This window comes from Geotrypetes seraphini, chromosome 4 (assembly GCF_902459505.1).
Source record: "Geotrypetes seraphini chromosome 4, aGeoSer1.1, whole genome shotgun sequence".
Lineage (NCBI taxonomy): Eukaryota > Metazoa > Chordata > Amphibia > Gymnophiona > Dermophiidae > Geotrypetes > Geotrypetes seraphini.
Genome location: NC_047087.1, coordinates 125387888 through 125400656, shown reverse-complemented (window position 1 = coordinate 125400656; position 12769 = coordinate 125387888). Strand labels below are relative to the sequence as shown.

Genomic DNA, 12769 nt, shown 5'->3' with positions numbered 1-12769 from the left:
AGCACAAGATGCACAACCCTGCTGTTATTATGAACTTGTTCCACGGATTTCAGGCTCAGAGAGAGTAACATTCTCAGTACGTGGTGTCCAGTTACGAATCGATCCAGTGTAAGATTTCAAAACTGATCTCAAGACTGGTCAACAACGGAACCAAATCGGGACAGTTTGAACCTGTGCTAAATGGCGATTAAAATATCGGAAAGTACAAAACAGACACAAGACACCTATATACACTGACTTTAGTAAAGTAATTCTACTGCATTCTCGAGTAAGGTTTTCTTCCGAAACATGCAGGACTTCCAAAAGCATTTTGTCCAAATCAAAAGTTGCAGAGAGCCTAGTCACGTGAGACACCACGTCCTTCCTGTCCTACCTTTCACTATCGCTCCGGTGTGTACAGGTCTCCTTTGGTAACCTAGCAACGGTGTAGTGTCACAGTGAGACCGCTCGAGGCCGCCAGGAGCTGGAGCAGGAGGAGGAGAGCGAGAGGGGGCTGGGTTACTATCAGTCCGGATGGCGGCGGCAGCGCTCTCGCGAGGTTACGGCTGACTGAGACACTTGAGGGAGTCGCTGGCAAGAAAGGAAACAGAGCTAGCAAAGGGGGCGACAGAGCTAGAGAGCAGCGGTGAGCAGGGAGGGCACGGGCCCCCCTCTCCTCCGGTGCCCCTGAAATGTGAAGCGGCAGGGAACGCGAGAGGCAGCGCCACCTTGATTTTCTCCTCGCCAAACTCGGTTTTGCACCCAAGCCGGGGGCTCGGAGCCCCCCACGTCCTCACGTCATGTCTCGGAGCTGTCCCAACCTGCTGTGGGATGTGCGGAAGCGCTCTCTGGGGCTCGAGCAGCCTTCGACGCTGCGCAGCAACTACCTGGGTGAGTGCAGTCCTGCATTGTCATCATAATTATTATCATAATATTGGTGGATAATGAAGGAGGCGAATCTAGTATCTCCTCGGCCGGACGGGACCTCTTTGGGAACCATCGCACAGTCTTGTGGAGCTTGGATACAAATCCGATCAGTACCAAAAGTTCTTACTGGCCAGTGCTTTTCTGCGAGGAAAATAAGGCGTGAAACCCTTTTGTTTAGAAAATAAATTAAAAGAAATAAAACAAAACCTAAGATGTCTGTAGCATATAGGAAGCCTACTCTCAGTGGCTGATCTCTCGCTAGTTGTTTGTCACCTTGCTTTTTTATGGGGAAGGTAAAGCCCAAGACAGGGTAGAGAGGCACAGTGACAGCTGGACTTGTGTCCCTCTTCTGGCCGTACCACTGAGCGCCCAAACTCCAAGAGTTTCTCTACTTCCAGGTTTCTAGCATTTTAAAGTTAGGGTTTCCATCTAGGTTTGAGGTCGAAGTAACTTCAGATGCTTTTTCTGTTTCTTTTTATTGAAGGAATTTTAAAAAACTTGGATAAATTTATATAGATTCCATACAGGAAAATGGCAACAGGTTTCCTGCCACATGATCCTGACAGTATGATAATAAATAGTTTATCTATGGTTAGTTTATTGTAAAGGTATTTGTGCTTTAAAAACAATGTTTTATGGTTTTATTTAGTTTTCCACTACTGAGCTCCAGGTCAATTACAAGCAGATAAACAAAGGGCTCCTTTTATCAAGCTGCGCTACAGGGGTTAACGTGCGTGACTTTTCATCACGTGTTAACCCCTGCATTGGCCTAAAAACTACCGCCTGCTTAAGAGGAGGCGGTAGCGGCTAGCGTGGCCGGCGGTTTAGCACATAGTATTACATGCGTTAAACCGCTAGCGCGCCTTGATAAAAGGAGTTCAAAGTTGTTATCATTCTTATATACTGCCTATGCAAATTATCCATTTCCCAACTCAAGCAGGAGACTTCACCTTCAAAAAGATATAAACAGGATGGAGTTGGTCTTCGTCATAAGGTGTATGGGGACAGACTTAAAGATCTCAATATGTATACTTTGGAGGAAAGGCGGGAGAGGGGAGCTATGAAAGAGACATTTAAATACCTACAAGGCATGAATGTGCATTAGGCGAGTAAATGAAAGGAAGTTCCAGAATAAGAGGCCAAAGGGTGAAGTTAAAAGGTGATAGGCTCGGGAATAATCTAAGAAAATACTGATGGCATAACAAAGGCTAAATGGCCCATCTAGTCTGCCCATCCACAGTAACCATTATTTCTTCCTCTCTTTAAGAGATCCCATGTGCCTATTCCATGCTTTCTTGAATTCAGACACAGTCTCTGTCTCTACTAGTACTGCTCGATTCAGGAGAAAAAAATTTGATTCGATTCAGCCTACTGAATTGGTTTTTCGATTCAATTTTCCTGCCCAATTGGGTGTTTTATTCAAACATCCTGGTGGGTTTATTTTATAGCCTCTTCACCCCCTTTGCCTTCTCCTAACCACACTGGCACTGTGGTGTAAACAAAATAAACAAACAAAAAAGACTTTTCCTCTCTTTCTTAAATCCTAGCCCACGTTTGCGGTGTAACACCAGCTCTGGCAAGATACACATTTCAAATCTGACATATTGTAATCACAAAACAGAAAATAAAATTATTTTTCCTACCTTTTTTTGTCTGGTTATTTTTCAAATCATGTTGGTCCCATGTTGGTCTGGTTGTCGTCTGATCAGGCTCTCCTTCTTTCTTCTTTCTCCGTGCTAACCATCCATCTTCCATTTCTGTGCTCCCTTTCTGTTTCCCTTTCCTCCCCCAGAGGTCTAGCATCTTTCTTTTTTTTCATCTCCATCCCTCCGCAGCTGCAGCGATGGACCCCACCATCCCCAGATCCACCATCTCTCCTTTTTTCAACTACCCTTTCATCCAGCATCTCTCTTCTGTGTCCCTGTCCCTATTTTCCTCTCCAATACTGTCCCCGTTCCTATGCTCCCTCAGTGTCCAGTATCTTATCTCTCCCCATATCCAGCTTCTTCTTTCTCTCTTCCTTACCTCTTGTATCCCCTTCCCCAGGTACAGGCTTTCTCCTACTATCTCTCCTGCCATCCTGCACCCTGCCCACCTACTTTGGAGCAGTATCTGTCCCTCTTGTACCCTTCCCCTTGTGGTCTTGCATTTCTTCTCCCTCTCTCCTTTAGTCCAACACCTCTCCTTTGATTTCCTCCCCCTCTTTTTTGTTTGGTCTCTCTCTTCCCTTCACCCCAGGTCTGGCATCTCTCCTGCCCTCTCTTACTCCTTCCTCCTCTTCCCTCTGCACAAGCCTGCCCCCCTGCCATGAAGGCACTGTTCGGCCTGCTCCTGCCCCCCCCCGCAAATGCCTGCCCCCCTGCAGTGAGGCACTCTTTTCTCTTGCCCCCCCACAAAGACCTGCCCCCCTGCAAAGGCCTGTCCCCTGCGGTGAGGCACACTTTTCTCCTGTCCCCCGCAAAGGCCTGCCCCCTGCGGTGAGGCACTCTTTTCTCCTGCCCCCCCCCCCGCAAAGGCCTGCCCCCCTGCCGTGAGGAACTCTTTTCTCCTGTCCCCGCCCGCGAAGAACTGCCCCCCGCAAAGGCCTGCCCCCTGCAGTGAGGCACTCTTTTCTCCTGCTCCCTGCTGCGAAGACCTTCTCCCCTCTCCACCCCTCAATGGCCTGCCCTCCAGCCATGAAGGCACTCTTTGGCCTGCTCCCTGCCGCGAACGCCTGCTCCCCCCGCAAGCCTGTATCCTAACATACATAGTAACATAGTAACATAGTAGATGACGGCAGATAAAGACTCGAATGGTCCATCCAGTCTGCCCAACCTGATTCAATTTAAATTTTTTTTTTTTTCTTCTTAGCTATTTCTGGGCGAGAATCCAAAGCTTTTCCCGGTACTGTGCTTGGGTTCCAACTGCCGAAGACTTACTCCAGCCCATCTACACCCTCCCAGCCATTGAAGCCCTCCCCTGCCCATCCTCCTCCAAACGGCCATGCACAGACACAGACCATACAAGTCTGCCCAGTAACTGGCCTAGTTCAATCTTTAATATTATTTTCTGATTCTAAATCTTCTGTGTTCATCCCACGCTTCTTTGAACTCAGTCACAGTTTTACTCTCCACCACCTCTCTCGGGAGCGCATTCCAGGCATCCACCACCCTCTCCGTAAAGTAGAATTTCCTAACATTGCCCCTGAATCTACCACCCCTCAACCTCAAATTATGTCCTCTGGTTTTACCATTTTCCTTTCTCTGGAAAAGATTTTGTTCTACGTTAATACCCTTTAAGTATTTGAACGTCTGAATCATATCTCCCCTGTCTCTCCTTTCCTCTAGGGTATACATATTCAGGGCTTCCAGTCTCTCCTCATACGTCTTCTGGCGCAAGCCTCCTATCCTTTTCGTCGCCCTCCTCTGGACTGCCCGATTCGAATCGATTCACCGATTCAAATCAGGTGAATCGATTCAATTTCCCAAAAAATCGGCCTCCCGATTCAATGATTGACCCTTCCCCCCTTCCAAAAGCAGGAGCTGCAGCGCTGCCTCTTGCTGGCCATCTGCTGCCGCTCCTGCTTGAGGGGGAAGAGTCAGTCAGAAAGGCCTCCCCCAGCTTCCCTGCTCTTACTTTTAGGCTAACACGGAAGCCTGCAGGATCACTAGTGCTATAGCTATCCCTGCAGCTGCCCGTCGTCCTCAGCGGCACGCTCTCTCTGCCTCAATCCTGTCCCTGACGTCAGAGCAGGGGCAGGATGTAGCAGAGAGAACGTGCCATTGAGGACAACAGGCAGCTGCAGGGTGCACTATAACACCAACGAGCCTGCAAGCTGCCTTAAAGAGGTAAGAGCGGGGAAGCTGGGGGAGGCCTTTCTGACTGACTCTTCCCCCTCAAGCAGGAGCGGCAGCAGATGGCCAGCAAGAGGCAGCGCTGCAGCTCCTGCTTTTGGAAGGGGGGAAGGGTCAATCATTGAATCGGGAGGCCGATTTTTTGGGAAATTGAATCGATTCACCTGATTTGAATCGGTGAATCGATTCGAATCGGGCAGCACTAGTCTCCACCACCTCTTCCGGGAGACTGTTCCACGCATCTACCACCCTTTCTGTAAAAAAGTATTTCCTTAGATTACTCCAGAGCCTTTCACCTCTTAATTTCACCCTATGCCCTCTCATTTCAGAGCGTCCTTTCATATGAAAGATACTCATACGCTTTTATGCCACGTAGGTATATACACGTCTCTATCATATTCTCCCCTCTTTCGCATTTCCTCCAAAATATACAGATTGATATCTTTAAATGTCTCCATGATCTTTAAATGTCTCCATGTATGCCTTATGATAAAGACCACGCACAATTTTAGTAGCCTTCCTCTGGACTGACTCCATCCTTTTTATATCTTTTTGAAGGTGCAGTCTCCAGAATTGTACACAATATTCTAAATAAGGTCTCACCATAGTCTTATATAGTGGCATCAGTACCTACTTTTTTCTACTGGCCATACCTCTTCCTATGTACCCTAGCATCCTTCTAGCTTTTTCTATCACCTTTTCAACCTGTTTGGCCACCGATCATCACATACAATCACACCCAAGCACTCTTCTGTCTCAGCCCGTCACTTTGGGGCCCATCCAAAGAGCACGACATCGATGTCTCCAGAATTGAGTAAGTTTATGCACAACGTTGATATCTCCAGCATTGAGTGAGTTGATGTATACCAGACGCTATCATGAGCAGTCTTGTTCTCAGTTTTGGCAGGAAGTGTCTCTTCTATGGTGTGCCTCTATATCAGTGTATTGCAAACTGTGCCTCCTGCAATTTCAGGTGTGCCACAGTACAGTGGGGAAGAGAAGAGATGCCGGTGCCAGCTGATTTTCTACAGGATGTGCCTCTCGCGAAGAGAGGCACATCTGTATGCAATCTCCAGATGCCGGCACCACTTCTCTCTGCCGGCCTTTCTCTCCAGCTCTTCTCGACGACTCTTCTCTCTTTCTCTCCTCTCGGCGCAAAGCCCGTTTGAAGGTACTTTGCGCATGCGCTGATGTCGATGTGCTGACGTCACACATTTGTGTGATGATATCACGCCGACACCAGCGCACTTTTGGGTGTCTCGAGCCTGGGACACTAGGTTTGGTGTGCCCTGGTTCGAAAAAGTTGGTGAGACACTGCTCTACTTTGAGGTCACCAATGCCTCGGTACCCTGCAACTCCAATGGTACCATTAAATCCATTGGTACCGCAACTTGCACCCAAGATCAACTTTGCTTGCTACTTCATAAAGAGTTTAGCAACCAACTCTTCGGTACTGGTCCAATCTGAGTGAATCTCTACGAGGTCTCATGGTACTAAATCTTAAATCTCTGCGATACAAATCCAGGTCCTGTCTTCAGAGCACTTCTTTCTCATGACGATAGGACTGTCTTCGAAGGAGACATAGGAGTCCTTTCTGTTGCTCTTCTCGACACCATAGCTGCATACCTTATAGCATCATACTTCTTCTAGAACTATATTATTAATTACAGATTGTAAGTTTAGGCAAAACTTTTCAATGTCCTCAGTTTTGAATAAATTCCTAAAGGCTGTTGAACCTCCCACTCCATATCTCATGTGAGCCACCATGTTCAACGTCTGGGAGAATGCTCCGCTTATTCCGCTTTCTATTAAAGGCTGCAAGCCTGTCCTGGCTTTGATAAGCCTCAATCGGAGTATCCAGCTCTCCTAATGGAATTTACTTTAAAGGCTTCATCTGGGCTTCACAACATATGCAAGTACTCCTCCAGATAATGAGTGCTCAGCTTGATCACAAGCTGTTACTAAACACAACTCTCACTAGCTGCATCCTAAATTACATTTCTATATGACTTTCTGTTTCAAGCAATTGGTTCGGTACCTGTCTCACTTTCAATAGCTCAAGCCTGAGCCTCCTTAATGATTTCCAACTAGAACTTTTTAAGTCTGCACACTTTTAAGGTGAAAAGCGTGACTTCGTCTATCCAACTTAAACTCCAGTGTCCAAGACTACTTGTAAATATTTCTTCATTGTGAAACAAAATAATCAGTGTTGACTTCTAACAATCCACACAAAGCATCACCTAGCATGAATTTCATTCACATGAATGTTCTCAGATATCTCAGGATTCTGCTTAGCAGCAGTTGACTATGTCTTTTGATGTACTTCCAGAGAACAACTTCGCCCAGTAGAGGGGCCATTGACTCTATTTCAACCATTGCCTCATAACAAAGGATATGGAAAGTCTGGGACCAACCCTTTACTTCTGTACTCTTAACAGAAACTTACTCTCCCTTGGAACTCTATATCCTTTCCTAGAGAAGAATGACTAACTATGCTCTTGGGATCTCAAAGAGGAACAAATATCCCAAAGTGATTTCAAAGTGTTTTGTTGCAGTACCTTCAACACTCCACAATTTTAGCTTTCATGTGTTCCCCTACTGAACGCCTGGTTGATAAACTGCTTGTTATCTCAGGAGGTCCAATCACCATGTCATCTCCTGGAACTTCTCGTGTTTACACTAGAGTTTATGAGTAGTACTCAGTACTACTCAATTTGGTGCTTACCTACCTCAGCAGAGTCTGGACACTCTAATTCATCTCTGAAAGTAAGTCTCTGCTCTTCTAACCATATCACTAGGATGATACACTCATTGGGTCATATTCATCAATGCCATTTCCACACCTGAATTTTAGACCTGCTTATTGAACTCTAGCCTCTCAGTACTTCAGCCTCTCAGTACTTCAGTACTTCAGGCCAGCATCTCATGATTTCCTCTCTGCTTCATTGATCTCTTCAGTTGTGGTTCCAACCAACAAACCTATCGAGAGACCTGTTGTTACATGTCCATTAGAGGATTCTAACAACACATGCTTCCGCACTCAGGAGTCTTCGACCACTCAGGAGAGATATCATCTCATTAATCTTCTAAAACTTTGAGCAATACACAGTGTTCTTTACACCTTTCAAGATGGTCTCCTAAACCAGATATTGCTCATCATACCAGACAACCAAGTTGACAGGTTTTATATTAATAAACAAGGAGGGCTTGGGGTCTTTCCCCTCTGCCTCCAAGCACAATAGATCTGATTTTCGGCAATCTCATGTATAATCTTCTTCAGAACGCTATATCTAGTGGGCAAACAAAATGCTCTTCATTACATGCTCAACACATTCTTTCAGCCTCACGAGTGAACTGTCAGTTCCAAAGTACTACCTGCAACTCTTCTCCCTTTGGGAGACTCCACAAAAAGATCTGTTCCATCACCCAACAATGTCAAACTTCCTCCCATCTGTTCCAGGCTGTATTTTCCCCATCGCCTGTAATCAGGCCGATCCCTATAATAGCAATGACACTCTTCAGATTCAAGCAAGAGCCAACCATCATGATCCTCATAACTCCTTGGTGTTTCAGGCATGCCTGGTTCTCGCTTCTACTTAACTGAGTGTCAAAGATCCCATTCCACTACAAATCTATCCATCTCTGCTAACCCAGAGCCAGGGTTCTCTTCTTCATCCAAATTTCTAGTCTCTACATCTCGGTGACAGTAAGCTGATACTCTTACATCCATCCCACTTCCCCTAGATGGCTTCTTAGCTTGTTCACTGAACAGATGACCCTGCAAGCTGGTGTCAGGCAGGAAGGCACTTGTGCCTGCTCGGTATGGGCGGTTTCAAGATTTCTAAAGTGACAGTACACTTTAGCACTGTCCATGGATGACGTCACCCACATGTGAAAATATCTGCCTGCTGTCCTTGGATAACATCTGTTATAGATAAGTAACTGTGCTTTGTCTTGCTGTTCTTGGAGAACATGTGTCCTTGGCAAATAAGCAAGTTGATGCTCTTTAGCAGGTGCGAGTTTGGTACCCAAAAGTTGGATGCAGGATTCATGTTGAATAATATTCTTTGTAGGGTGTACATCCTTTTATAGAGTAGTGCTTAGTGCTGAATATTTTTCGCTCTCAAGTTTCAATGCTGTTTATAGAGTTACTTCCAGAATATGGAGAATACTGCAGTGAAAATTCTCCATTCTGTTAAAGTTTGATCATATTACGCCTTTATTAGTTCAGGAGCTTTTTTTCCTGACAACCTTTCCTTTTCACTTTAAAATAACTGGTCAACAAGCATTTTGCTACTGGAGTTCGTCACCTGCTGACTCTAAATCTGAAAACAGTTTTCGTCTATCACATCCTTTTTTTTAAGTTATGCGTCAGTTTGTGTTTATTAGTGCTGCCTGATTTCCGATTCAAATTGATTCACCGATTCACTTTGGGTGAATTGATTCGATTCAAATTGATTCACCGATTCACTTTGGGTGAATTGATTCGAATCAATTTGTTTTTAAAAAAAATTGACCTTGCCGATTCGGTAACCGACCCTCTTCATCATGCCTTCAGGTCTCCTAAAGCAGGAGTGGCAACGCTGCCTCTTGCTCGCTGTCCACTGCCGCTCCTGCTTTAGGGGGCGAGGAGGGAGGGTCAGTCGGGAAGTGCTGCAGTGCTTAGGCGCTCTTTGCAGCATCCTCCGGCTTTCCCCCTGGCCTCCCGCTCTTACCTTCAGATAATTACAGCAGCCTGCAAAAAGGATCGCTGGTGCTGTAGCGATCCTTGCAGGCTGCCGTCATCCTCAGCAGCACGTTCCCTCTGCCGCGATCCTGCCCCTGAGGTCAGAGGAGGGGCGAGACCGGGGCAGAGAGAACGTGCTGCGGTGATTCTCTCTGCAGGTTGCGGTAATTAGTTGAAATTAAGGCCAAGATTCTCAAAACTTTAATGCATTCAATTCGGGAAAATTAATTGTATCTAGAAAAGCGTATAGCATATGGCTAATAGCATTGGAGAAACCCCTACCGAGGTAGCTGTCTTTCGCTGCAAAGTGATGTGATGCCAATAACCAGAATTCTTTAAGACACATATAGTGCTGTGAAAAAAACAAACTGAATCTATCGCCACAATCCCCGCTTGCAATTTCGTTGCAGCCAGCAGTAAAGCCTTTTCAAAGGAGATGCACACACATGGTCTGAGCCACGTTTAGCGCTGCTCAGAACCTCTTTCTAGCATGTTGTAATTTTGACATTAAGATGTGGGATTTAGAAAAATGGGTCCTTCGAGTCTGTTCATTTAAAACGTTTGTAACTAGGACCAGAGAAGATTCTGTGGAAAATCGAGGACTTTTTCCTCTGCAGAGAGAATCATTGGGACAGAGTTAGAACAACCAATTACTTTCATCTGGCTGTGAAAAAAACACACCTTTTCTTTGCCTAAAATATTATCTAAAAATGTATGAAAATAAGGTAAGAAGTGATATAATTACAATATACGAGGGACCTTTAGACAACAGAATGACTGTATAGAAAATAGCATGAGATTCTTACTCATTTTCTGTGAAAATTACTAGACAGATCAACTGCAAGAGGACAGTTTTTCCAGACTTTATCTGTATTCATCTAGAATTAAAGGCAAGATTGAAAACTAAGAGTACTGGGAGATCATAGGGTAAAGTTTATGCAGCAAATAATTGATTTCTAATTAGTACGGCATTTGTAACAATAAATTTTAAAGGGGACTGAGTAAAACAAAAATCCCACAGTAAGACTGGGAAGCCAGGGGGAACATGCAGGCCTTGGGGGTGGGGGCCCTGGTGTAGAAGTATATGGAGGGAGGGAGGGAAAGGGGGGGTTCAAAGAGACATGCATATAGCCATATACTGGACTGGGGGTGGGGGAAAGAAATAATGAGTCTAAAAACAGAGGAGAGGGAGAAAGATGGTGGACAATAGGATTTAGGAAGGGAAGGAATGGAAAGGGAGAAAAGTTGGACACAAGGGATGGTGTGGAGGGGGAGTAGGGGATAGAGATACTGGATAGGAAGGTAGTTGGGAAGAGAAAGGGAGAGCTGGTGGACCCTAGGGTGGTGGGGAAGGAGGTAGAGATGCTGGATGAAAGGGTAGTTGAGAAAAGGAGAAATGGTGGATCTGGGGATGGTGGGGTCCATTGCTGCAGCTGCGGGGATGGAGACGAAAAAAAGGAAATATGCCAGACCGAGGAAGGGAAGAGAAACAGAAGGGGAGGACAGAGATGGAAGATGGATGGTTAGCATGGAGAAAGAAGGAAACAACAAATAGGAGACCCTTGCAAGCGAGTTATCAGAAGACAACCAGAGCCTGGGACCAACTTGATTTGAAAAATGACCAGACAAGAAAAGGTAGAAAAAATAATTTTATTTTCTGTTTCATAATTACAATATGTCAGATTTGAAATGTGTATCCTGCCAAAGCTGACCGCGAAAGTGAGCTAGGATTTAATAGAGAGAGAAAAAATTATTTTGTTTACACCACAGCGCCAGTGTGGGTAGAAGAGGACAAAGGGGATAAAAGAGGCTATAAAAGGGGTGAAGAGGCTATGAAATAAACCAGGATGTTTGAAAAAAAAAAAAAGAAAAAAAAAAACCAATTGGGTGGGAAAATTGAATCGAATTGATTCAATAGGCTGAATTGAATCGAAATGTTTTTTTCCTGAATTGGGCAGCAGTAGTGTTTATATCATTTTCGTCAATAACGTTACTGTGAAGCGTTGGTATTTTACTGCTTCTGTAACATAATATTACATTTTAGGACAGCTCATCAATCACATATACCAGTAATTTGAAAGTTTTTACTAAAAAGTGATTGTGCTGCTTTTTCTGCCTGTGAATTTTTATATTTTGTTTGTTTTTGTCTAAGATATTATAATTATTATGAATAGACAAGGTTGTGTTAACCATCCTGATAATTTCTGTTATGTCTCTGGACAATTTGCTGCACAAGATCAGCGAAAGAATCTGTCCAGCAGACTTCAAAGTTCATACAAGCATTTTGGCTGTATAGTTGGTGACCAAGATAAAGCGTGGGCACCTCATGTGTGCTGCACTGCCTGCTATTCTGGATTAATACATTGGCTGAGTGGGAAATGGAAGAAGATGTCTTTTGCTGTACCCATGGTGTGGCGTGACTCAGACTCTTATTTTAGCATGACAAAAATTGCCGGATTCACAAAAAGGAATAAATAAAAAATTGTGTATCCTGATTGCCCTTCAGCAATTAAACCCATTCCTCATGACTCGGAGAATCCAGTTCCAAGTCCTACTTACACATCTGCAGCACAATGTGCCGAAAGTTCAGAAGAAGAATGTTCCTCTGCTGCTGTGGAGGAGTTGGTTGAACCTGAAGTGGATGAAAAACAACCTCACCTGCTAACTCAAGAAGTTCTTAATGATCTGGTTAGAGACTTGTCACTGTCAAAGGAGAAAGCAGAATTGTTGGGTTCAAGGCTGACACAATGGAATCTTTTAAGGCAGAACAACAAAATATCTTTTTTTCTGTGGTTGTCACACCATCCTGGTTTCCTTTTACCAAATGGAAGGAAACATTTGTTTCTGTGCTGATATTAATGGTCTCATGTGTGAACTGGGATATGAACATGTTTCTAACAAATGGAGACTATTCATTGATTTAAGCAAAGCAAGCCTTAAAGCAGTACAGTGGTACCTCGGTTTACAAGTGCACCGGTTTGCGAGTGTTTTGCAAGACGAACAAAACATTCGCAAAATCGGCGCCTCGGAAACCGAGCATGGCTTGATTTATGAACGCTATCCGGCACCCTCTCCCTGCGATCCGGCACCTTCCCCCAGGCGCTGCTTACTGTTATCTGGGCACCGGCATGTCCTGTGCATTGGTGCCGGTGCCCGAAGATCAGCCTCCTCTTCTTGCTGGGCCTTGAGCATAGGGGGGTGCCCAATCGCGGCGGCGGGGTGCCCGATCATGGGGGGGGAGGGTGCCGGATCGCAGGGGGGCCTTTGGGGAGAGCAATGCCAGTTCTCGTGGGGGGTTGGGGGG

General features: G+C 45.2%; 2 protein-coding genes across 7 annotated transcripts in view; one reads left to right on the top strand and one right to left on the bottom strand.

Moving 5' to 3' along the window:
- Positions 1 to 509, bottom strand: part of MPC2 (mitochondrial pyruvate carrier 2) — a 126713-nt gene extending 126204 nt beyond the window's left edge. The window contains exon 1 of the mRNA XM_033941050.1: positions 374 to 509. The gene's annotated coding sequence lies outside the window, so the exon portion shown is untranslated. The remainder of the gene's footprint in view (positions 1 to 373) is intronic.
- A 36-nt stretch (positions 510 to 545) lies between these two features.
- The window catches only part of DCAF6 (DDB1 and CUL4 associated factor 6), a 357580-nt gene continuing 345356 nt past the window's right edge, over positions 546 to 12769 (top strand). For 4 of the 6 annotated variants that reach the window (XM_033941043.1, XM_033941042.1, XM_033941041.1 and 1 more), the window contains exon 1: positions 780 to 870. In XM_033941043.1, the coding sequence (XP_033796934.1) occupies positions 780 to 870 (91 nt within the window). Of the gene's footprint in view, positions 871 to 12769 lie in introns of all 6 variants that reach the window. The other 2 variants (XM_033941039.1, XM_033941044.1) reach the window with 2 other exon arrangements.